The sequence below is a fragment of the Struthio camelus genome, chromosome W (genome assembly GCF_040807025.1).
Source record: "Struthio camelus isolate bStrCam1 chromosome W, bStrCam1.hap1, whole genome shotgun sequence".
Lineage (NCBI taxonomy): Eukaryota > Metazoa > Chordata > Aves > Struthioniformes > Struthionidae > Struthio > Struthio camelus.
In genome coordinates, this window is record NC_090981.1 from 15,410,706 (window position 1) to 15,432,731 (window position 22,026).

General features: G+C 50.3%; 1 protein-coding gene and 1 long non-coding RNA gene across 3 annotated transcripts in view; one reads left to right on the plus strand and one right to left on the minus strand.

Annotated features, from left to right (window-relative positions):
- LOC138064168 (guanine nucleotide exchange factor subunit RIC1-like) overlaps nucleotides 1-8,517 on the plus strand; it is a 42,026-nt gene extending 33,509 nt beyond the window's left edge. For both annotated transcript variants that reach the window (XM_068925622.1, XM_068925623.1), the window contains exon 5: nucleotides 6,344-8,517. In XM_068925622.1, coding sequence (XP_068781723.1) covers nucleotides 6,344-6,587 — 244 coding nt within the window. In that variant the 3' untranslated portion in view covers nucleotides 6,588-8,517. The remainder of the gene's footprint in view (nucleotides 1-6,343) is intronic.
- The window catches only part of LOC104153816 (uncharacterized), a 42,027-nt gene extending 31,722 nt beyond the window's left edge, over nucleotides 1-10,305 (minus strand). The window contains exon 1 of the long non-coding RNA XR_011137467.1: nucleotides 10,005-10,305. This is a non-coding gene — a long non-coding RNA (uncharacterized lncRNA). The remainder of the gene's footprint in view (nucleotides 1-10,004) is intronic.
- Between the last annotated feature and the right edge of the window lie 11,721 nt (nucleotides 10,306-22,026).

Consider the following 22,026-nt stretch of genomic DNA (forward strand, 5'->3'; position numbering starts at 1 on the left):
TCCATGTAGTCACTCTTGATACGCTCCAGGTCTCCCCTGGCAGTATCGGTGGTGCCTACGTGGATGAGCAGCAGGGAGTGATAGTTTGAGGGCCATACAAGCCTCTGCAGTCTCTCTGCAATGTCCTGGATCTGAGCCCTTGCAAGCAGCAAACGTCTGGAGACAGCAGGTCAGGTCAGGAGGTGGGGGGGGCCTCCGTTCTCCACGGCAGGGAGTCGCCCACTACTATCACTCACCTCTTCTTCCTCCTGGTGCTGCAACGTGGCTTGGGTTCAGCTGATTCGGATGCTTTTTTTGACAGCGCTCCTCCTATGAGGGCACCGAATCTAGTCTGTAGTTGCAAGTCTTCAGGTGGCGTAGGAGCCTTCCTCCTGGTTCCAGAAGTCACGAGCCTCCAGCCTTCACCATCATGGGAGTCTCCACTTTTCAATCCGATAGGCACAGACTCTACCTGCTCCTTCTTTGGTACAGTTGGGAGTTCAGGTTCTTGAAGCTGCAGGGTCTCAAAGAAGATCCAGTTGATCTCTTTTTCATCATCTCTGATACCGCAGTCTGCTGACCTCCTCCCACAGCTCCTTAACTCGTCAGCACAGATCCTCCACCAGGGCACATCTCCTGCAGGCTAGAAGACCATCTTCCACTGCCCTAGCATCAGCAAGAGGCCCCAGGCATTCCTGCAGCCTGAGAGTTGCAGAACTGCATCCTCCTTCTAGAGCCCCGTCTGGGTCAAGGTCTCTGATGTTACAGGGACAGTTGCTCCAACAGCTGCTGGGGACAATGCCCTGTGGTGCATCATCACCATTGCTGAGGGATATGTATGCTGTTCTGAGCAGAGTTGCTGGCCCCTTTCCGTGCACCCTTCTGCTACAACAGCTACTACTGTATCTGTTGATTACCTGTGTTAGCTACATGCTAGGCTGGCACTTATGTAGGCCTCTCCCTAGCACCTGCTGAAAGGGTGCCTGACCACCCCCACACCCCCCCCCCCCAAAAAAATCAGGAGTCAGCTACAACAAAAGCTCAAAGCACCCTTTGATCAGGAATAGCTGAACAGACTCATTTGAACAAGTGAAACATATCAGAAATATTTGTGATGGTAATTTTGCCAAATTTTATTAAAAGCCAAAGCTAAAGACTTTCAATTGAGACTTCAAAGGGAGTGTTTATACAGGCAGAATCTGTAGCCATTGTTTAGATTAAATTTGCCTGGGAGAATCACAGAATCACATAGGTTAGAAGGGACCTCTGGAGGTCTCTCTAGTCCAACCCCTTACTCAGAGCAGGTCCATCCAACTAGATCAGCTTGCTGCTCCGGGCCTTGTCCAGCTGAGGTTTGAATAGCTCCAAGGATGGAGAGCCCACAACTTCTCTGGGCCCCTGTTCCAGTGTTTGACCACCTGTCGCGGGCAAAACAGTCTTGACTCGGGGAATTTCACTTAATTTAATTTATTGCCGATTAACATAAACTTTTAATTACGGATTCGGGTATTGAGAAACAAAGATGACATAACAATTAAATGTCTTTCCTCCTCCCTTCCCTGGGCTCAACTTCAGTCCAACAGTTCTCCTCCTCCCTTCCTAGTCTCCACTCCCCTTGGTTTTGCTGCACGTTACACTCCCTCCCTCCAGTGAGGCGACAGGTGGTGCAAGAGGTTGGGGGGGGGGGGGTCAGCGGTCAGCAAGCAGTCTCTCTTTGCTGCTCCCTGCCTCACACTCTTTTCTTCCGCTGCTCCGGCGTGGGTTCCTCCACTGGCCACAGTCCCTTCGGGGGTGTACCTCTTGTGTCTCCTTTTCGTGTCTCCTCACGTCTTTCCTTTTATGTGTCCTCACGTGTGCCCTCACGTGTCTTCTCCTGTGTCTCCTCCCTGGCAGCTACCGCCCTTTCTTAACTATGTTTTAGCAGAGGCACCACAGGCTCTTCTGAGTGGGTGGAGTTTAGGCATGCTTTAGGTGGGTTGTTTTTATCCGTTACAGAGCCATCTGGAACTGGCTGTGACTGGTACAGGGTGATTCATGACCTTGTCCCGCACAGGTCACCCCCGCAGCCCCCTGCTACCAAAACCCTGCCGTTTATGCCCAATACGCCACTCTCACAGTGAAAAACGTTTTCCTTATGCCTAGTCAGAATTTCCCTTGTTCCAGCTTGTGTCCGTTGCCTCTTCTCCTATCACTGAGCCCCTTCGAGAAGAGTCTGGCTCCTTCTTCTCTTTATCCTCCAATCAGGTAGCTGCAGACAGCAATAAGGTTTCCCTGATCCTTCTCTTCTGAAGGCTGAATAAACCCACTTCTCTCAGCCTCTCCTCATATGTCATGTGCTCCAGCCCCCTGACCATCTTGGTGGCCCTCCGCTGGACTCGCTCCAGTACGTCCATGTCTTTCTTGTACGGGGGAGCCCAAAACTGGACACCGCTCCATATGGGGGTCTCACAAGTGCCGAATAGCGGGGAAGGAACGCTTTCCTGTAACTGCTGGCTACAGTCTTACTACTACAGCCCAGGATGCGGTTGGCCTTCTTTGCTGCAAAGGCACGCTGCTGCCTCACGTTCAACTTGTTGTCCACCAGGACCACCCCCCCAGGTCCTTTTCTGCAAAGCTGCTTTCTATCCAGTTGGCCCCCAGCCTGTACTGGTGCACAGGGTTATTCCATCCCAGATGCAAGACTTGACATTTGTCCTTGTTGAACTTCATGAGGTTCCTGTTGGCCCGTTTCTCCAGCCTGTCATGGTCCTGCCCTCCAGCATATCGAGTGCTTCCCCCCAGTTTGGTATCGTCCACAGACATGCCAAGAGTGCACTCTGTCCCATCATCCAGGTCGTTAATGAAGATGTCAAACAATATTGCCCCAAGTATCCACCCCGAGGGATGCCACTAATAACCGGTCTCCAGTTGGACTTTGTACTGCTGAGCTGAGCCTGACGTTCCAGCCAATTTTCCACCCACCTTATCGTCCACTTATCTAGCCCATATCTCATCAATTTGTTGATAAGGAGACTGTGGGAAAGTATATCAAAGGCCTTGCTAAAGTCAAGGTAGACAACATTCACTGCCCTCCCCTTGTCCACAGTGCCCATCACCTCATCATGGAAAGGCAATGAGGTTGGTCAAGCATGATTTGCTCTTGGTAAATTCATGTTGGCTGCTCCCAACCACCTTCTTGTCCTTCATGTGCCTGGACATGGCTTCCAGGAGGATTTGCTCCATCACCTTCCCAGGGACTGAGGTGAGGCTGACCAGCCTGTAGTTTCCCAGATCCTCCTTCTTGCCCTTCTTGAAGATGAGTGTGACATCTACTTTTGTCCAGTCATCAGGCACCTCCTCCAATTGCCATGACATTTCAAAGATGGTAGACAGTGGCCTAGCAATGACATCAGCTGGCTCCTTCAACACCCTCAGATGCATCCCATCAGGTCCCATGGACTTGTGCATGTCTAGTTGGCTTTAGTGCTCCATAACTATATCTTCTTCTACAGTGGGTAATGTCTCATTCTCTCAGACTCGGCCACTAGGTTCAGGGAGGCCTGAGGGCAGACCTTACCAGAGAAAACTGAGGCCCAAAAAGGCCTTTTTCACGTCCTCTGTCACTAGGTCCCTTGCCCTATTCAACAGCAGGCCTGCTGTCAGGCCTGGGAAGGGCACTGACACAGTGATACCAAGATGCTCAATCTGTCTGCCTGGGTGTTTCTCTGTTAGTGTTAGCTGGGGAAAGCCCTCCCCCGCGCCCCCCCCCCGCCCCGCCCCGAGTCCGCCCCACTGCAAAGCAGGTGTGGCATGTATGGTATGGTCACAACAAAGGGTTTACTTTATTGGCCTGATCTAGACTGCAATGATGAAGCATAGGGCTACCTGACTGGTATCGCCAGACAGCCCCAGCCACATGATTTGCATACCTTATTATTGCTTTTCCTGTTTCCAGGGGAAAACGTTCCTTCAAAATACAATCACTTTTGGTCTGGGCACTCATAGTGGGGAGAATTGTGGGCACCCTCCCCATTGTGCTACCCCCTCCAAGCCTATACCCTCAAAGCAGTACTGGCTGCCTGGAGGGGCATGCTGAAATCTCTCAGACTATTAAACAGCTGTTAGAAGCAGGGGTTATTTGGCATTATTTAATAGCCCTATTTGGCCTGTAAAGAAACTGGATGGGTCTTGGTGTATGACCACAGATTACAGGCTTTTGAACACAGCCACCCCTCCCCTGGCTGCAGTGGCTCCCGAGATTGTCACCCTGTTAGAGCGGTTAGAGGCTGAGGCAAGTGCCGGGCATGCTGTTATTGACTTGGCGAATGCCTTCTTCAGTATCCCTATTGCTAAAGAGTCACAGGAACAGTTTGCCTTTTCCTGGGAAGGTCAGCAGTATACATTTACGGTGCTGCCTCAGGCATACCTGCACAGTCCCACAATTTGTGACGGCATTGTGGTTCAGCACTTGGAGGAGTGTAATCTGTCCCCAGAGCGTAAGCTGTCCCATTACATTGATGACATTCTGCTGACTGGACCTACTGAACAGGATGTTGGAGAGGCACGGAGTAGTGTTGTGGACACTTATGAGAGAGCATGGTTGGGAAATTAATCTGCAGAAAGCACAAGGGCCAGCAACTGAAGCAATGCTTTTAGGCATCATCTGGCAAGGACCCTGCCAGATTATGCCTGAAGCTGCAAAGCAAACACTACTTCATATAGCTGAGTCCCAAAATAAAGCTGATGTGCAGCACTTTGTGGGATTACTAGGGTACTGGTGCCAGTTTATCCCACACTAAGCACAGATGTTAAGATCCCTGTATAATGTAGCAAAAAAAGAAGAGCCAATTTGTATGGGAGGAAGATGAAAAAAGAGGCTTTGAACAGGCTAAACATGCTGTCTCCCATGTTGTCGCATTAGGTCTCAGGCAACGTCACAAACCTTTTGAACTGGAAGGCCTAGTTTCAGGGGACGATGTAGCATGTTGGAGTTTGTGGCAAAGAGGTGCCAATTTGTATGGGAGGAAGATGAAAAAAGAGGCTTTGAACAGGCTAAACATGCTGTCTCCCATGTTGTCGCATTAGGTCTCAGGCAACGTCACAAACCTTTTGAACTGGAAGGCCTAGTTTCAGGGGACGATGTAGCATGTTGGAGTTTGTGGCAAAGAGGTGAAGGGAAGCAAATCCCACTTGGCATCTGGCCATGGCATCTCCCTCCCTCTGCACAGAACTATGTGCCTTTTGGAAAACAATTACTGGCTGCATATTGGGCTTTGGTAGAAACTGAACGAGTGACTGGGGGAGAGACCGTCACTCTGATTGTGGGCTTGCCTATATTGCAGTGGGTTTTGTCTAATGATCGCAACTACAAAATTGGAAAAGCACAACAATCCAGCACTATAAAATGGAAATGGTATACTTCCATGCTGGCCAAGCCAGGTACCCACAAAATCAGTGCCTTGCAGGAAAAAAATAGCCCAAATAGGATTGACAGATGTGACTCAACCTAATCTGGAGCTGCTACCCCCCTGCCTAGGCTCAGGAAGCCCTGCCATATGAACATCTCATCCCTGAGTAGCGATAGCGTGCCTGGTTCATGGATGGATCAGCAAAATATGTTAAGGGGGAGAGGTGGTGGAAGGCTGCTGCCTTTAAACCTGCTGAGCAAATTTCTTTGACCCGACAAGGCAAGGCGGGGGAGTGGCAGTCAGTATGCAGAACTAAAGGCTGTATTCATGACACTAGAGGCAACCCCTCCCACTCCCGAGTAGACACATATACCAGTTATGTTGCTGTGTCCCCAACTACACATACCAACCAGAAAGGCACACTGAAAGGCCTGTGATTACTTAGCCAGTGGATAGGTCCACCCGCCTGTATCCAGGTGGACAATGGGTCTCGTTTTACAGGCCAAATGGTCAGACAGTGGGCTGCTGAGCATGAAGTACGCTGGGTATACCGTATACCCTATCACCCCAGAGGAGCTGGCCTAGTCGAACGGATCAGTGACTTACTGAAGGAACAGTTACATGTACTGCTCCCCTCTCACACTTGGCAGGCATAATTGACCAGCAGTGCTATCACAGGCTGTAATGAACTTGAATAGTAAAGCACGCTTCCAAGGATACACCTCCTATCAGCTTCTCTTGGGACATCAGCACTATGAGGTACAGCCCGGGATGTTGACAGAGCCCAATGACTTATTGAGAGTCAGAGGCAAGTACATGTACCGGACCTCTCAAGGGAAACTCATCATCTGTGCAGAAATCCTGGCACATGGGCCAGGAGCCATGTACTTAATCCTAGAGGAGCAAGCAGACACCCCTTGTTATGTGCCTTAACATATGCTGTATGTAAAATAATGTCTTTGTTTTATCTCATGCAGAGCCGCTATGTGGAGCCTCACGGTATTGCTTTTGCTCTCTGCATGCTATGTATCAAGGAACATGACGTGCTGGACACCCCTGCCCTCCAGCCACACCGAAGCTCTTCCTTGTCTACTACATCACATAAGCAACTGGACTGGTGGAGTTTGCACCACCCTTGTCTTACAGGACATGGGACTAGGGGTGGAGCCCGATGGCAAGACATCTTTGAGGGATCCTAGCTCTAATGCAACTGCTTTTTGACACTTATTCTCACAACCAATATTTGCTTTATTTGTCATTACTCTTGCATTATTAACTGTAGTAATCACTTTGTACATAAGAATCGTTCTAGTAGCCAAAAAGCTTACTGATATAATCTGCAGCTTCCAATATCTTCAGGAGGAGTCAACTGTACGTGGATCAAGGGCTGGAATATAGTGATCCTAATCGGAAGACTATTGTACATCAAGGAGTTAGTGATCCACAACAGTTAACCTGAGTAGGTGCAGGCTTGTGCTGTGCTGTGCTGCTATATGTTATAGCTTGGTCTTCTGGCCTGTGTTGTGCTACGGGGATCCCTTGGCCACCTTTCCACAGATGGGATCTGCACAGTGTGCTGCACCCTGATTTGAGGCCCGTTAGATGCTGCACAACTTGAGGTTCCCAGCATCTGAAGGGATGTAAGATTATCTATACTAATCCTCTTCCCTTGTAGCGTTAGCTCTAATAACTGGCATTTTAAGTGACACTTTAAAGAGTCTGAGTGCCTTTCTTACTGGGATCATAATGAACCAGCACCTCCTGGTGCAAAACAACAGGCTACGCTATCCCAATGTTTTCCTTCACAGACTAACCATTCTTGTTTCATTACTGGCAAAGTGGTCAGTTGCATGCTCTTGCAGGTAGCAGCCAAAGAGGCATTCTGGACACCAGTAGAAATAGTCTTAGATCAGTTTCTCACTACTTCCCAGGTCTTTCTTTCTATTTCTTATCGGATAGCAGCTTTGGCTAATTCCTCAAAGTGCTAAGAGGTTAGTTGCCCAACCAGTTGCAGCTGGGATTAGAGGACTTGGATATCCATGGTGTTTAGGGCAGCTCCTCCAAGTCCTGGCATTCCCAATATGTCTCTCTTAGTTCTTCTGTGAATGTCGTGTTCAGGGAACATGGCACGTTGAATCCCAATAATAAAAGGGGTATAGGTGGCACTGTGTCAACTTAGATTCCAATCCCACCTGATGTGGTATTCTCTCTTATCGGGTTACCCCAAATAAAGTCTGCTACTTTCCTGTGGTCAAACATAATGGAGGGTGGTGGTCCAGATTGTGTTCTTTGCCAAGATTACACCATAGTTAGTTCACTAGTTTGGTTTGTGTTTCTTCCCTTAGATAAGGTCTCATTATATTTAAATTCTAATCTTAGATTGTTTTGGGTCCATTTATAAATACTTGTGAAGTTGGTGGTCCAATTAAGTCTAGTCATTATACCAATGAGATAGTCCTTTATGTTCACTAATATATTCTACATACCCAGCTCCATTTTTACCTGCTCCACTCTGGCTGCTATTCCTAGCTAAAGTTAACTGGGTTGTATTACCTTTAGGGACTATTATCCAGTGCATCCCTGCCCCATATGTGGCAATATACTCCCCTTCAATTTCCCACCATATCGCAAATCTTTTAATAGTTTGTTACAGTTCGTTTCATATTATTCACTCTCATTCTGTGGTGGCATGGTAGCTTGTGGCCAGCACTGGGGGGGATTGTTTGTGCCACTGTTATGAGTCAGAGTCACTGTCAGAGTCCAGACTGCTGTCCATACCAAAATAGGGTTTATCTTCCTGTATATAAAAATATTCACAAAGGGTTAATTACAGTCAACGTGTGTGTGTGTGTGTGTGTGTGTGTGTGTGTGGATAAACATTTAATTTCTCCTTTTTGTAACAGTACCCATGCTGTATGTCCCGGGCCATGTGCAAATACTACCCCCTCTCTGTGGTTTCCCTTTCCCTAAAGGGGGGTGACAGCCCAAACCTTTGTTCCCATCCAATCATGGCCTGTCACAACAGGAACTTTATCGCCATCTACTGTTCTGACAGGTTTAGCCTGGGCCAGGCCTGGTCAGGATGCTGCCCCTTGAGTGTTCACAAGCCAAGCGGCTTCTGCCAAATTAATAAATATCCCAGTTTCTCACATCCCTTTTGTCTAGGGCTCGCAGCATGGTTTTTGGGAGTCCATTATACTGTTCTACCTTTTCTCAAGGCCGTGGGATAATAAGGTATATGGTGTAGCCAGTCAACTCCATGTTCATCTGTCCATAAGTATCATTTCATTTTTTAAATGAGAGCCACGATCTGTAAGGCAACTCTAGGCTAATATTGCCTCATGCTGTAATCACACATCTAGCACCCTCCCTCCCAGTAACCACCCTGTATGGGAAAATGCGGAAGAATGTCGAGGAGACAGGCAATGGAAGCTAGCCAGACTGTTCCGTGGGAAAAGGAGCATCTACAGCTCTACAGCAGCTACACTGACCCATAGTCACGCGGCTGAGCCTGTGCCATTGTGGTGCTACGCCTGGGCTTTGAATCAAGATTAGCGATGAGCTCAATATGCTTACTGCGCATGTGTGTAGTCCATAAAAACCTCACATAGTGCCCCCTCGGTGTTCCTCACCATAGACCGACGCTCAGCAGTGCCAGGGACTCTCCCGCTCCATTATTGCCTCGATCAGGAAATCGCTGGGGAACCCCTGCTCAGACGCAGAGGTAATAACTGCTCAGTATCGCCCCTAGTGTGCCTTGTGCTTGTGTATCTGTCCCTGCCGGGAGTGCAGGCGTTACCCCCACCTTACCCTTACAGTTGGCGTAGTCAGCAGGATACACAAACAACAATGCCAATGTCATGGTCGAGGAGAGCAAAGGGGGAGGGCGAGAGCCAAGGAGAGGCTGCTCGCCTGCGGCTGCCAGGATGGCCCCAGACTGAGCGGTGGGGGCCGGTAGCCGCATTGCTTGCCACTCTGGCAGTCCCCGAGGACTGGCCAGAGTTGGCACAGGGGGAAAATGTTACCCCAAAAGTGGTTGAATCTGCTTTACGGGCTATGCCCTCCCGCACTGCCACGGGAGGCCCAGGAGGGGCGGCTGAGCCCACCACAGAGCACCCTCATGCTCTGGGCCCCACAGCACTCCACGCTACGAGAAAGGTTCGGGTGGTGGTATAGGTGTCCCTGTCACTTATGAATGGGTTCACAGTTAACGGCCAGAAACAAATAACAAAGTTTAATATGTATCACTAGTAACAATAACAATTAAAAGCTAATGATAACAACAATAGTAGCAATACACCGTTAATCAGTCAGTAACCACACATTGAACCCCCCACACAACACAGAACAGGGGCAATTACAGTCATTACAAACACAAACTTGAGCTCAAACCGGTAAGGGTGAAGGTACCTGGTGGTTACGCCGGAAGGCGTCGGGCGGGGAGGAGGAGGAAGGGACAAGCAGGCCACGCCCGGGGTGGGGGGTGCCGCTTCGAGCCCGAGGATTACTGAGCAGGCCACACCGGGCGCAGTGTGCCGCTGCCATGCCATGCGCGCTCTGCAAGTAAGCAGGCCACAGTCGAGCCGGTGTGCCGCTTCGGTTACCGCTCCCCGGAGTGGGGAGGAGGCGAGTACTCACGTGTCCGCCGGTGTTAGTAGCGGTGGGGGATCCCTAGCTGCCTGACCCAGCATCCCAGATCGGGGGCACGGCAGTGCTGGCTGCCCGCAGCCTTCCGGGGCGGAGAGCTTCCCTCGGTGGCAGGGAGGGAGCCTTGGAAAAGGCTGCCTGGCGTCTCGGAGTCTCGGAAAAGGCCGCCGAGGCGTCTTCTTCCCCACCGCTTCAGTGATTTCAGCTCTCAGCGGCTTCTTCTTCTTCACTGCCGCCACTTCTTCAGTGAACTCAGCTCTCTTCTTCTCTCCGCCGCCGCCACAAAAGCCCCTGCTGGGCTCGCGTGTGCCCCTTTTATCCCTGTCCCACTTCGGGACCGCAGGCAAGCGATTGGTTAAATTTGTCTAGACCCCCGCTCTTAGTGGTCCGGTTTCAATCCCTGATTTTAATGTGGGCCGTGTAGACTCGCCTTCCTTCTGGAATATTCTGCTTGACTGACCGTTACGGGCTGCTAGGTTACGTGTTAGCCCTCCACTAATGATCTTAGATTGTGGCAGTGGGGGATTTCTGCAGGCTAACCGGGGTTACAACAAAGGACAGGGTGATTGGCACCTTCTACCCATTGTTCAGTAAAAACCCATTTTCTTAACTTCTCCCCTAAACCAAACCTCTCCATGACACGCGCCACTTCAGAAGTGGCTCAGAAGCTAGCCAGACGATTAGGGTGGGCACTGTTGATGGGCATTCGAGTCTTAGATAATGAGGTATCATCTTTGCAGCAACGAGTAAAAGATCTGGAGAAGGAGAATGGGGAGTTGCGTGACGCGAAGGCGGTAGCACAGGAGTTGATTATGACCCAAACTGAAAAGACTCAGGAATTAACCCATAGGGTAGAGTGATTAGCTTTACGAGTGGCTAACAAACACCATGCACGCTATGGTAAAGCCCCAGCTACAGTTGCCCAGGTGAGCGCAATAATAACTAGACCCTCCTGGGACCCCAAGGAGTGGCATGGTAGTATTTGGAGCACTTCATCTGACTCGGAGGTTGAATTTGGATTAGAAGGAGGACTGGCTACTCCCCAGGACCCACCTCTTGTGCAATTGAAGGGGGAGAGGCAAGTAGATGGGAATACAGTGGAGCACTCTAGGACGTATACCCTGAAGGAATTGCGTGAGTTTTTAACTACTTTCCAGCAGCAGCCCGGGGAGTCTTTGTTAGCCTGGTTAGTGAGGGCATGGGATGCAGGCGCCGGCTCGCTTACTCTCTTAAGAGCGCAGCGAACAGAGGCAGCGAACAGACGCAGCAGTTTGCGTGGCAGTTCACACAGTAGGGTGCCAGAAGGCACCTTCATTTCTCGTAGTAGTGTGTGCTTCCTCGGGTATGGTCATGACACGCTGCAGAGCGCATTCCCCAGTGGCTGTTGGAGTTGCTGCATCACCTGTGTCTGAAGCTTCAACCCAGACAGACTCCCAGACATCAGATGCAGCTCTACAGGTGTCAGGCTGCAGGGAGTGCCTAGGGCCTCTCCGTGAGGCCTGGGCTGACAGTCAGCCATTCTGTGATTCTGTGTGAATCACAAGGGTCTGGGAGCCCAGGTCATTTTCTCCTCAATCCTGCCTGCGAGGGGGAAGGATGGGAGGAGGAGCAGACGGATTTTCCAAGTTAACAACTGGCTGTGCCGCTGGAGTTGACAACAGGGTTTTGTTTTCTATGACCATGGGACCCTGGTCGAAGACCGACAGCTGATGGGGAGAGATGGGCTCCACCTCACCAAGCGGGGCAGGCGTGTCTTTGTCAACAGGCTGGCCAGCCTGGTAAGGAGGGCTTTAAACTAGGAAAGATGGAGGAGGGGGAGCGTTATAGAGACAGGGTAGTCAGTATAACACCATTCAAGTCAGGATGCCTCCAGCAGGTGCATGCAGCCAGGGGAGACAGCATGGGACGTGGCTATGGAGGATCCTCTTGCACCTCTCCTGAGAAGTCTGCATGCTCGATTGGCTCTCTGAAATGCCTGTACACCAATGCACGCAGCATGGGGAATAAGCAGGAAGAATTAGAGATCTGTGTGCGGTCGCAGGGCCATGATCTCATTGCAGTCACAGAGACATGGTGGGATAGCTCGCATGACTGGACTGCTGTCATGGATGGCTATGTGCTTTTTAGGAAAGACAGGCCAGGAAGGCGAGGTGGTGGAGTTGGGTAAGGATTAAAGGGCAGGCTAACATGGGTGACACGGTGGTGGGGGTTTACTACAGGCCACCTGATCAGGAAGAGGAAGTAGATGAGGCCTTCTACAGACAGCTGGAAGTAGCCTCACAATCACAGGCCCTGGTTCTCATGGGAGACTTCAACCACCCTGACATCTGCTGGGAAGAGAGCACAGCTAGGCACAAACAGTCCAGGAGGTTCCTGCAGAGCATTGAGGATAACTTTTTGACAGAGGTGGTGGAGACGCCAACAAGGAGAGGTGTGCTGCTAGACCTTGTACTAACAAACAAAGAAGGTCTGGTTGGAGATGTGAAGGTTGGTGGGGGGGCAGCCTTGGCTGCAGTGACCATGAGATGGTGGAGTTGAGGATCCTACGAGGAGGGAGCAGGACAATAAGTAGGATCGCAACCCTCGACTTCAGGAGAGCAGACTTTGGCCTCTTCAGGGTCCTACTTAGGGGAATCTCATGGGGTAGGGCCCTAGAAGGAAGAGGGATCCAGGAGAGCTGGTTAATATTCAAGCATCACTTCCTCCAAGCTCAAGAGCAGTGCATCCCTCTGAGTAAGAAATCCAGCAAAGTGGGCAGGAGACCTGCATGGATGAGCAAGGAACTCCTGGCAAAACTCAAACAGAAGGAGGAAGTCTACAGAATGTGGAAAGGGGGACAGGCCACTTGGGAGGAATATAGGGACGTTGTCAGAGTGTGCAGGGAGGCAACGAGGAAGGCCAAGGCCCATTTGGAATTAAATCTGGCAAGGGATGTCAGGGACAACAAGAAGGGCTTCTTCAAATACATCAACAGCAAAAGGAAGACTAGGGAAAATGTGGGCCCACTGATGAATGGGGTGGGTGCCCTGGTGACGAAGGATGCAGAGAAGGCAGAGTTGCTGAATGCCTTCTTTGCTTCAGTCTTCACTGCTAAGGCCAGCCCTGGGGAATTCCAGACCCTGGGGACAAGAGAGGAAGTCTGGAGAAAGGAAGACTCTCCCTTGGTCGAGGAGGATCGGGTTAGAAATCATTTGTCCAAACTTGACATCCGTAAATCCACGGACCCCGATGGGATGCACCCACGAGTGCTGAGGGAGCTGGCGGATGTTATTGCTAGGCCACTCTCCATCATCTCTGAAAGGTCCTGGAGAACAGGAGAGGTGCCTGAGGACTGGAAGAAAGCCAGTGTCACTCCAGTCTTCAAAAAGGGCAAGGAGGAGGAGCCAGGGAACTACAGGCCTGTCAGCCTCACCTCCATCCCTGGAAAGGTGATGGAACAGCTCATCCTGGAGGTCCTCACTAAGCACATGGAGGACAAGAAGGTGATCAGGAGTAGTCAGCCTGGATTCACCAAAGGGAAATCATGCTTGACCAACCTGATAGCCTTCTATGACGGAATGACTGGCTGGGTGGATGAGGGCAGAGCAGTGGATGTTGTCTCCCTGGACTTCAGCAAGGCTTTTGACACTGTCTCCCATCGCATCCTCGTAGGCAAGCTCAGGAAGTGTGGGTTGGATGAGTGGACAGTGAGGTGGATTGAGAACTGGCTGGATGGCAGAGCTCAGAGGGTTGCAGTCAGTGGTGCAGCGTCTCGTTGGAGGCCTGTAGCTAGCGGTGTCCCCCAGGGGTCAGTCCTGGGTCCAGTCTTGTTCAATGTATTCATCGATGACCTGGATGAAGGGACAGAGTGCACTCTCAGCAAGTTTGCTGATGATACTAAACTGGGAGGAGTGGCTGACACACCAGAAGACTGTGCTGCCATTCAGAGGGACCTGGACAGCCTGGAGAGATGGGCAAGAGAGGAACCTCATGAACTTCAACAAAGGCAAGTGAAGGGTCCTGCACCTAGGGAGGAATGACCCCAGGCACCAGTACAGGCTGGGGTCTGACCTGCTGGAAAGCAGCTCTGCAGAGAAGGGCCTGGGGGTCCTGGTGGACAACAAGTTAAGCATGAGGCAGCAATGTGCCCTTGTGGCCAAGAAGGCCAAGGGTATCCTGGGGCTGCATTAGGCAGAGTGTTGCCAGCAGGTCGAGGGAGGTGATCCTGCCCCTCTACTCAGCCCTGGGGAGGCCTCACCTGGAGTCCTGTGTCCAGTGCTGGGCTCCCCAGTACAAGAGAGACATGGCACTACTGGAGAGAGTCCAGCGGAGGGCCCCAAAGATGATGAGGGGACTGGAGCATCTCTCCTATGAAGAAAGGCTGAGAGAGCTGGGCCTGTTTATCCAAGAGAAGACTGAGAGGTGATCTCATCAATGTGTACAAGTATCTGAAGGGAGGGTGTCGAGAGGATGAGGCCAGACTCTTCTCCGTGGTGCCCAGCGACAGGACAAGAGGCAACGGGCACAAACTAAAACACGGGAAGTTCCATCTGAGCATGAGGAAAAACTTCTTTCCTGTGAGGGTGACTGAGCCCTGGAACAGGTTGCCCAGAGAGGTTGTGGAGTCTCCTTCTCTGGAGATATTCAAAAACCTGCCTGGACGCGAGCCTCGGCAATGTGCCCTAGAGGACCCTGCTTGAGCAGCAGGGGGTTGGACTAGATGATCTCCAGAGGTCCCTTCCAACCTTGGCCATTCTGTGATTCTATGTGAGCTGAATTTAATGAGCCCCTTAGCAACTGATGCTCAAGTACAGTATTATCTTACCCAATTAACTTCTGCGCGGGATGGGGCAGGAAATGTTATTGAAGCTCCAACATTATATCAATGGTTAGGCACTGCTGTGGTGGGTGCTTACCCGTCCACAGGTGAATTAGCTGCTACAGTGGGGGAGTGGCATACTTCTGAGGAAGGGATCAACACACTGCGGCAGCAGATGGAGAAGGACCAGCTGGTGTGGAAATAACGCGGCAGACCTCCCATGCGAATCAATCCTCCACTGTACGGGGCTTAGAGCAGCTCATGTATACTTATGGTATACCAAAAGAACTACAGAGTGACCAAGGCACCCACTCTGCAGGCCATGTAGTACAAGAATGGGCAAAGGACTTGGGGATCACCTGGGTCTTGCATATACCCTACCACCCTCAAGTTAGTGCTTTAATAGAGAGAATGAATGGCCTGCTAAAAGAACAAATTTGAAAACTTACCACCACGCAGACATTAAGGAGGGCGGGGGGGGGGGGTGGGCGAGCATGCTCCCACAAGCGCTGTTTATGCTTAACAACGGGCGTGTGGGAATGTTTACTCCCTATGAGCGAGTACAAGCCAAACCAACCCTAGCAATCCCTGCTCGGATATCTGTAATGGAAGGGGGGATTGCCCTCCCCCCCCACATGCTCACCTCCAGGGAGGTAGAATTCTATACACCTGAGCAACTGATGATTACTGAGCAAAGAGTTGCAAGCTTACATTTAAGACTTGACTGCCCTTCGCAGTGTGTATGGCTGTTTACACCTTTAATACCTGTTCAAATAGCCCCACTCTTGTTGACCTCGCCTCAAGATTTCTCTTTCCAGGTATCCGTATCCACGCCAGGGAACGTCTCGCAGGGAGCACCAATGCTGCGAGGAATGCTGATCCGCAGTGCCGGAGTGCCTCAAGTTCAGCAAACATCCTCAATGCACTCTTTAGCCAGTGTGGGGATACTAACTCCTCAGAAGGAAAAACGGCCTGGCACTGTTTCAGCAGATGGTCCAGGAGCCACTGCTCTAGTTCTTCCTGATGGCGAGACCATGCCTTTCTCTCTTCCCATCAACAGGCTGTCACGCCGGCATCTGTAAGTTGCTGTTGGACTGTTGCCTCTTGCTGACCACGGCAGATGCCATTGATCCACAAGACCATCTAGCCTCCCATGTAAATACATGGATCTGGCTTGCACAAAGATCAGCTAACCTCTCTGCTTTCTGCATTGCAGGACGAGGATCAGCGGATGGTGGCTTAACTATGTGTTACATAGGTGTACCAGCTCCACTCGTGGTATTGCAGAGTTATGCTTTTCTGAAAATTTTTGCTATGTCTGTAACTCCCATGAATCTATACGATTTGGGTATCGTTTCCCAAAAGCTGACACCTTGGACTTACTCTAAAGTCTCCTATCTGCTAAAGCAGATATTTGCTTTCGCTTTGTAAATGCTACCTCTGTTCTGCAGAATGTAACCAATACACAGTTTAATTTGTAATGACACTATGACTATTACCTATGCATCTGCTCACCTGATACTACCACTAGGAGGGTTCCTTCTGTGGGGCACTACAGCATATACCTATGTGCTGGCCAACGCCAGAGGTGGCCCACGCACTGCAGGTCGTGTTACTTTAAGCATCCTTCCCTTTATGCCAGAGCGGCGAAGGACCCCATGGCATATCCTGGCTGCCACTTGTAACCACCCCCCCCACCCCCCATATAAAGTTATTTTCTCATGCAGAAGCCTTAGGCCTGTTGTTAAGCCTGGTTGGGATCCCGGGGGCAGTGGCAAACAATTATAAACAGTTAGAGTGTGTTGCCTGTGCGCAAGGCTTAAATTGGACATTTAGAGCTATTGCCTCTTTAAATAAAAGTTGGGAGCAGTATGGCAAGGGAACACTGCAAAGCCAGCTAGTGAGCGACTATCTCCTACTGCGACACAACCATGGATGTCATGACTTCACCGGGATGTGCTGTTTTAACATCACTGATGAATCAGCGTCTATTGAGAATGCTATCAGCCACTTACAAGATATTATCCAACATATCCGGCAGCACGACGGAGATGCCTGGCTGGCTAATTGGTTTGGCTCCCTAATGGGATGGCTGGGCCGCCTCATACAAGGAGGACTCTTGTTTATCTTTTGCTTTGTATTATGTTATGTTTTGATTTCATTGCTTTGTAAACTCCCTTGCCTTCATACCCCGTGCCCTTCTGAAGATTGGGACGGCCTGTAACTAGCTTTCCATCGCAGGGGTGGAGTGTATGGGAAAATGCGGAAGACTCTTGTGGAGACAGGCAATGGAAGCTAGCCAGACTGTTCCGTGGGAAAAGGAGCATCTACGGGGCATGCTGACCCATAGTCACGCGGCTGAGCCCATGCCAGTGTGGCGCTACACCTGGGCTTTGAATTGAGATAGCAATGAGCTCAATATGCTTACTGCGCATGTGTGCAGTCCATTAAAAACCTCACATGGTGCCCCCTTCCCCTCGGCATTCCTCGCCATGGACCGATGCTCAGCGGTGCCAGGGACTCTCCCGCTCCATTATTGCCTCGATTGGGAAATCGCTGTGGAACCCCCGCTCAGATGCAGAGGTAATAAACACTCAGTATCGCCCCTAGTGTGCCTTGTGCTTGTGTATCTGTCCCTGTCCCTGTCGGGAGTCCAGGCAGTGCCCCCCCCCCCGCCCGCCTTACCCTTACACACCTGATAACTGAAATGTGACAAAGTACCATATGCACAGAGAGTTGCAAAACCTCAGGAGGGAAAAACACCCTAAAGGATGTAACAAGGTGATAATGGGCTGAGGAGTCTAGAGGGTGCTTCTGCAACTCAACGAGTAAAAGGGACAGAGTCAACTGGGAAATTTAGAATTCCCTGAGCCTGACAGCTGGTTTTTAACACCTGTTGGACAGGATTCCAAACAGCAGTTTTCCATCTTCTCCGAGTGCCAATAATTTGCCAAGAACTATCAGTGAACAGGACATGTTGTTGCACGTCCTCAGCTAGTTTGTCATATTCTGAGGCTTCTTGAGCACATGGCAATGCCTCAGACAAGGGCCCAAAAATCATGATATTTTTTTTGGGGGGGAGGGGGGGGGCGCGCATTCCATCAGCTCTTCTACAAGGCCCAGATGTCCCTGTTTCCCCCATCTGAGCCCACTGGGTAATCAGGGCTGGCTACTCCAGGTAGCACTTGCCACATGATGAGTCGAGTACATTTCTCCTTTTAGCATCCAGTGAAGTATCAGCAGCCAGGGGGCTAGCAGATGTTGCTATTCCATTCCCCATGACTTCAAATGCTGCCTGGATTCCCTCGTAGGGAGCTAATATTTCTTTTTCTGTCAGGATATAGTTTGCCTCAGATCCTTGGCTCCAGAATCCAAGGGGTCTTCCTCTGGTCTCTCCTGGTGCTTGTGTCATGAACGCCATTGGATTGACCAGTCCCCTGCTGATAGATATAGTATGTTTCAGGCACTTGGACCTGTTCTGACAGGGCCCAGGGCAATCGCATGTGCTACGTCTTGTTTTACCTGCTCAGAGGCTTGTTGTTTGAGTCCCCGCTCAAATGCGTTCTTCCTCCTGGTGACTTGGTACAACGGGCTCACGAGCTGACTGTATGCAGGGATGTGCATTCACCAAATTCCCACCATTCCAAGAAAAACTTGTGTTTCTTTTTCTTTGGTCAGTGGCACTATTGCCACAATCTCGTCAATCATGTCGGTAGGAATGTGATGGCTCCCATCTTGCCATGTGACACCCAGAAACTATTTCTTGCACAGGTCCCTTTCCCTTATTCCTCTTAATTGGAGTTTTTTTTCTAAACGCAAGATTTACAGTCGTTTCTTTGCCTTTGTTATACACCTCTTGGATGGCATTTCCCCACCCTCTGATGTCATTGATGTACTGTAAGTGATCTGAGGCATTGCTCACCTCCAAAACCTTTTCTAAAAGTCCACGACAGATCGTGGGGCTATGCTTCCATCCTTGTGGCAGACGGTTCCAGGTGTATTGTACTCTTCTCCAGGTAAAGGCAAACTGCAGTTTATGCTCAGGGGTCAAGGGAATAGAGAAAAAAATGCATTAGCTGTGTTGATGGTCACATACCAGGCAGCATTCCTTGCTTCGAGTTCATACTGTGGTTCTAGCATATCTGGTACTGCTGTGCTCAGAAGTGGTGTTGCCTCATTCAGATCTCAATAGTCTGTGGTTAATCTCCAATCCCCATCGGGTTTTTCACAACAACCAGATGGGCTGTTGAAGGGTGAATGGGTTCAAGTAACCACCCCTTGACTTTCCAGCTCTTTGATAAGACTGTGTATGGGACTGAGCAAGTCTCTGTTGGTCCGATATTGTCCTTGGTGTACCATTCGAGTCGCAATCAGCACCAATTCAGGTGATGGCTGTAGCAGGCCTACTACTGACTGTCCTGAGAGGCCAGGCAGTTGGGGCAGGAAAGGGGTGTCCTTACTCATCTCCACAGCAGTGATGCCCTTAATGTCCTTGTGGGTCCTTAAAATGTCCATTCCTTAAAAAGTCAATGCCCAAGTTGCAAGGGGTGCCAGGTCCCGTTACCACTTGGTGATGTTTCCAGTTTCTTTTAGTAAGACTGAGTTCAGCTTCTACTACATACAACTCCTGCTGGCCTCTGGTGACTCCTTTGATGATGACTGGTGTCTTGCCACTCAGGGTGGAAGGGAATAGGGATGCATTAAGCTCCTGTGCCCACCAAGGCTTGATGTTCTGTGGGTTGATACATATCAGGCCACAGGACCCAACGCAGTCCAGTAAATCCAGTTATCGTCTTTAAGCTCTTCATCATCCCTCTCCCCTTACCTGGTTGGGGGGGTAGAGCCTCCCTATTGGAGGTTTACCAGAGCCAGTTCTTCTAGGAGAGGGGAATAGGAGGACTCTTCTGCTAGCAGGGCTGATGGTATGAGGCCTTCATCAGCCTGTTGTGGCTTAGCAGATGTCTGTTAGGGAGCAGTGAGGGTTAGCTGCTCCCTAAAGGGTGAGGAACTGGGAGACCAGCATGGTAACAAGGCCAGCAGGGCAGAGGCCTCTCCAGCAGGGCCCAGTCCTACAGTACCCAAGCAAGGCAAGCAGGACAGCCCTAGAGATGGTAGCCAGGTTCAACCAAGAGTCTAGCTCCTCAGGCAAGTCCATGGTGACAAGGCAGATCTGCGGTCAAGCTGGGAAATTGAGTCAGGATCAGGGCCAGTGAGGGTAACCAGGGTCAGACATAGTCCACTGATTGCCAGACAGGGACATAGTGCCAAGGCAGGTCCGAGGTCACACCAGGAAGTCAGTCCAGGGGTCAGGCTCAACGATGTTCATAACCAGGCACAAGCATGGCTATGCGAGCACTGCAGACAGTTATAACTATGACCTAGCTTGGACAGGGAGTGTAGGGCCAGGCCTGCGCTTAAATGCGCTCCTCGGCCCATGGGCAGAGGGTGCGGGTTGAGGCCCCAGGTGAAGCTGGTCAGGGCCATTATGGCCTATTAGTGCACTCCAGGGCCCTGATAGTGGCCTTCATTGCTGCTTGAGTTCATGTCTCCAGGTGGCCAACACTATCCATGGTTCCATCATTTAACAGAGACCCCCAGCCAACATGATTCCTGGTTATCTAGCTTTAAGCCACTGATCTCTGCATCCCAGCATCGTAATAGCTAGGTTAGTAGGCTTTCCTCTTCTTGTTTAAAATCAGTCTTTAGGTTTCACAATTCAGTACTGTTTAGGGTCGCATGGTTTCAGTTTCTTATAGCACTAGTGTTTTGCGTGACTATTCTCAGCCCCTCTCCCAGGTGGGAGAAACTGCTGCAAGAAACAACCTCTTCATGTGGATGCCAGGAGAGGAAGAGTTAAATATGCTGCTCAGAGCACAGCCACACAACCTTGATTCCTGTTTCTTCCCACTGCTCCTCAAGGAGCACACAATCTCTCAGCTCCCTGCCCACCCCAAGCAGCACGGTCTTATACCAAGGATGTCCTAGACCGCATAGGGAGGATTCACTGGACTATATGCTGGGAGCTGTTGGGTGATTACAGAAAATATACCAGGGAAGGTAAAAGACTTGCATCTCATTTGTTACTGTATTATGCTTGAACATGTTTCAAGAAGTTAGTGTTCTATCTATCTACACTATTAACACACTATCTTCAGTAGGAGTACCACGTGCACTTCCCACCAGCGCCCCCACCCCACCCCTGAGTGCCCACCCCCTGGCTCCACAAGATTACACCTGGGTGAACTAACTTGGCAACTATAGGTGGGCCTGGCCTTGCAGAAATTCAGTGGATGGCCCTACAGCTGTACAATCCTCCTTTACCAGTCCAAAACCTCCTTTGGATCCCACTTCTGACATCAATTTATTAATGTCGTGGTTTAGGTCAGGACAGACTAAATACACACATTAATTGCTGTACAATAATTGGCTCCATGTGAAGGAGTTTGGCTATTTATTGCCTCTGTGAAAGAGTGATTATTAATGCGTAGAACACTACAAAGTTACAGAAAAGTGGTTATGGCTGCTTCCCCTTTCCTTGCTGACAAGAGAGGTGGTTGTTGGAGGTTGGGAGGAGTAGGGCGTTAAATGTGGTAGTTCGGCCCTGCAACCTTGGTCCCAGGAGGTCCTCCGAGGTCAGGCATCCCCAAAGATAGCGTCGTGCCACCCCCCCTCCCCCCCCCCTCCCCGCTTTGGGCTGAGGTGGATGAGTTTTATGAGGTAGAGAGCATCTTCTTGATTGTTTGGTCTTTACTGGCTGGTGAACCACGCTGATCAATTGGTGTAGCGAGTTGCTGGTCAAATATTCTTGTATAAGTTTAGTTCTGTTACTTCTACCAATTACGCGCTTTTTTCATAACACCTGCCTCATTGTGCTTTATCTAACAAAATTTACATCCCTAACAACTACATAGCAACTGTGGACCTCCAAAATCAGTCTAATTATTCAAGTGATGTCAGCTCACTAGGCCAAGACAGCATGTGACTCCTCTCCCCCTCCCTGCAGCATTCAGAAGTAAACAGAGGGGAGAAAAATGACAGATTTCAGTGGGACAGCGTCTGGGCCTCATTCATCCTTTGCTTACACGTTCTGATAACAAAAGGAGACCAGGCACCTTGCCCATTGTTAGTTCTCTGTACATTTTCCAGGGACCTGAGAGTAAATTTGGAAGCAAGACCAAGTGACTAGTCAATTTATCAGTCAAAATTTCTATATTA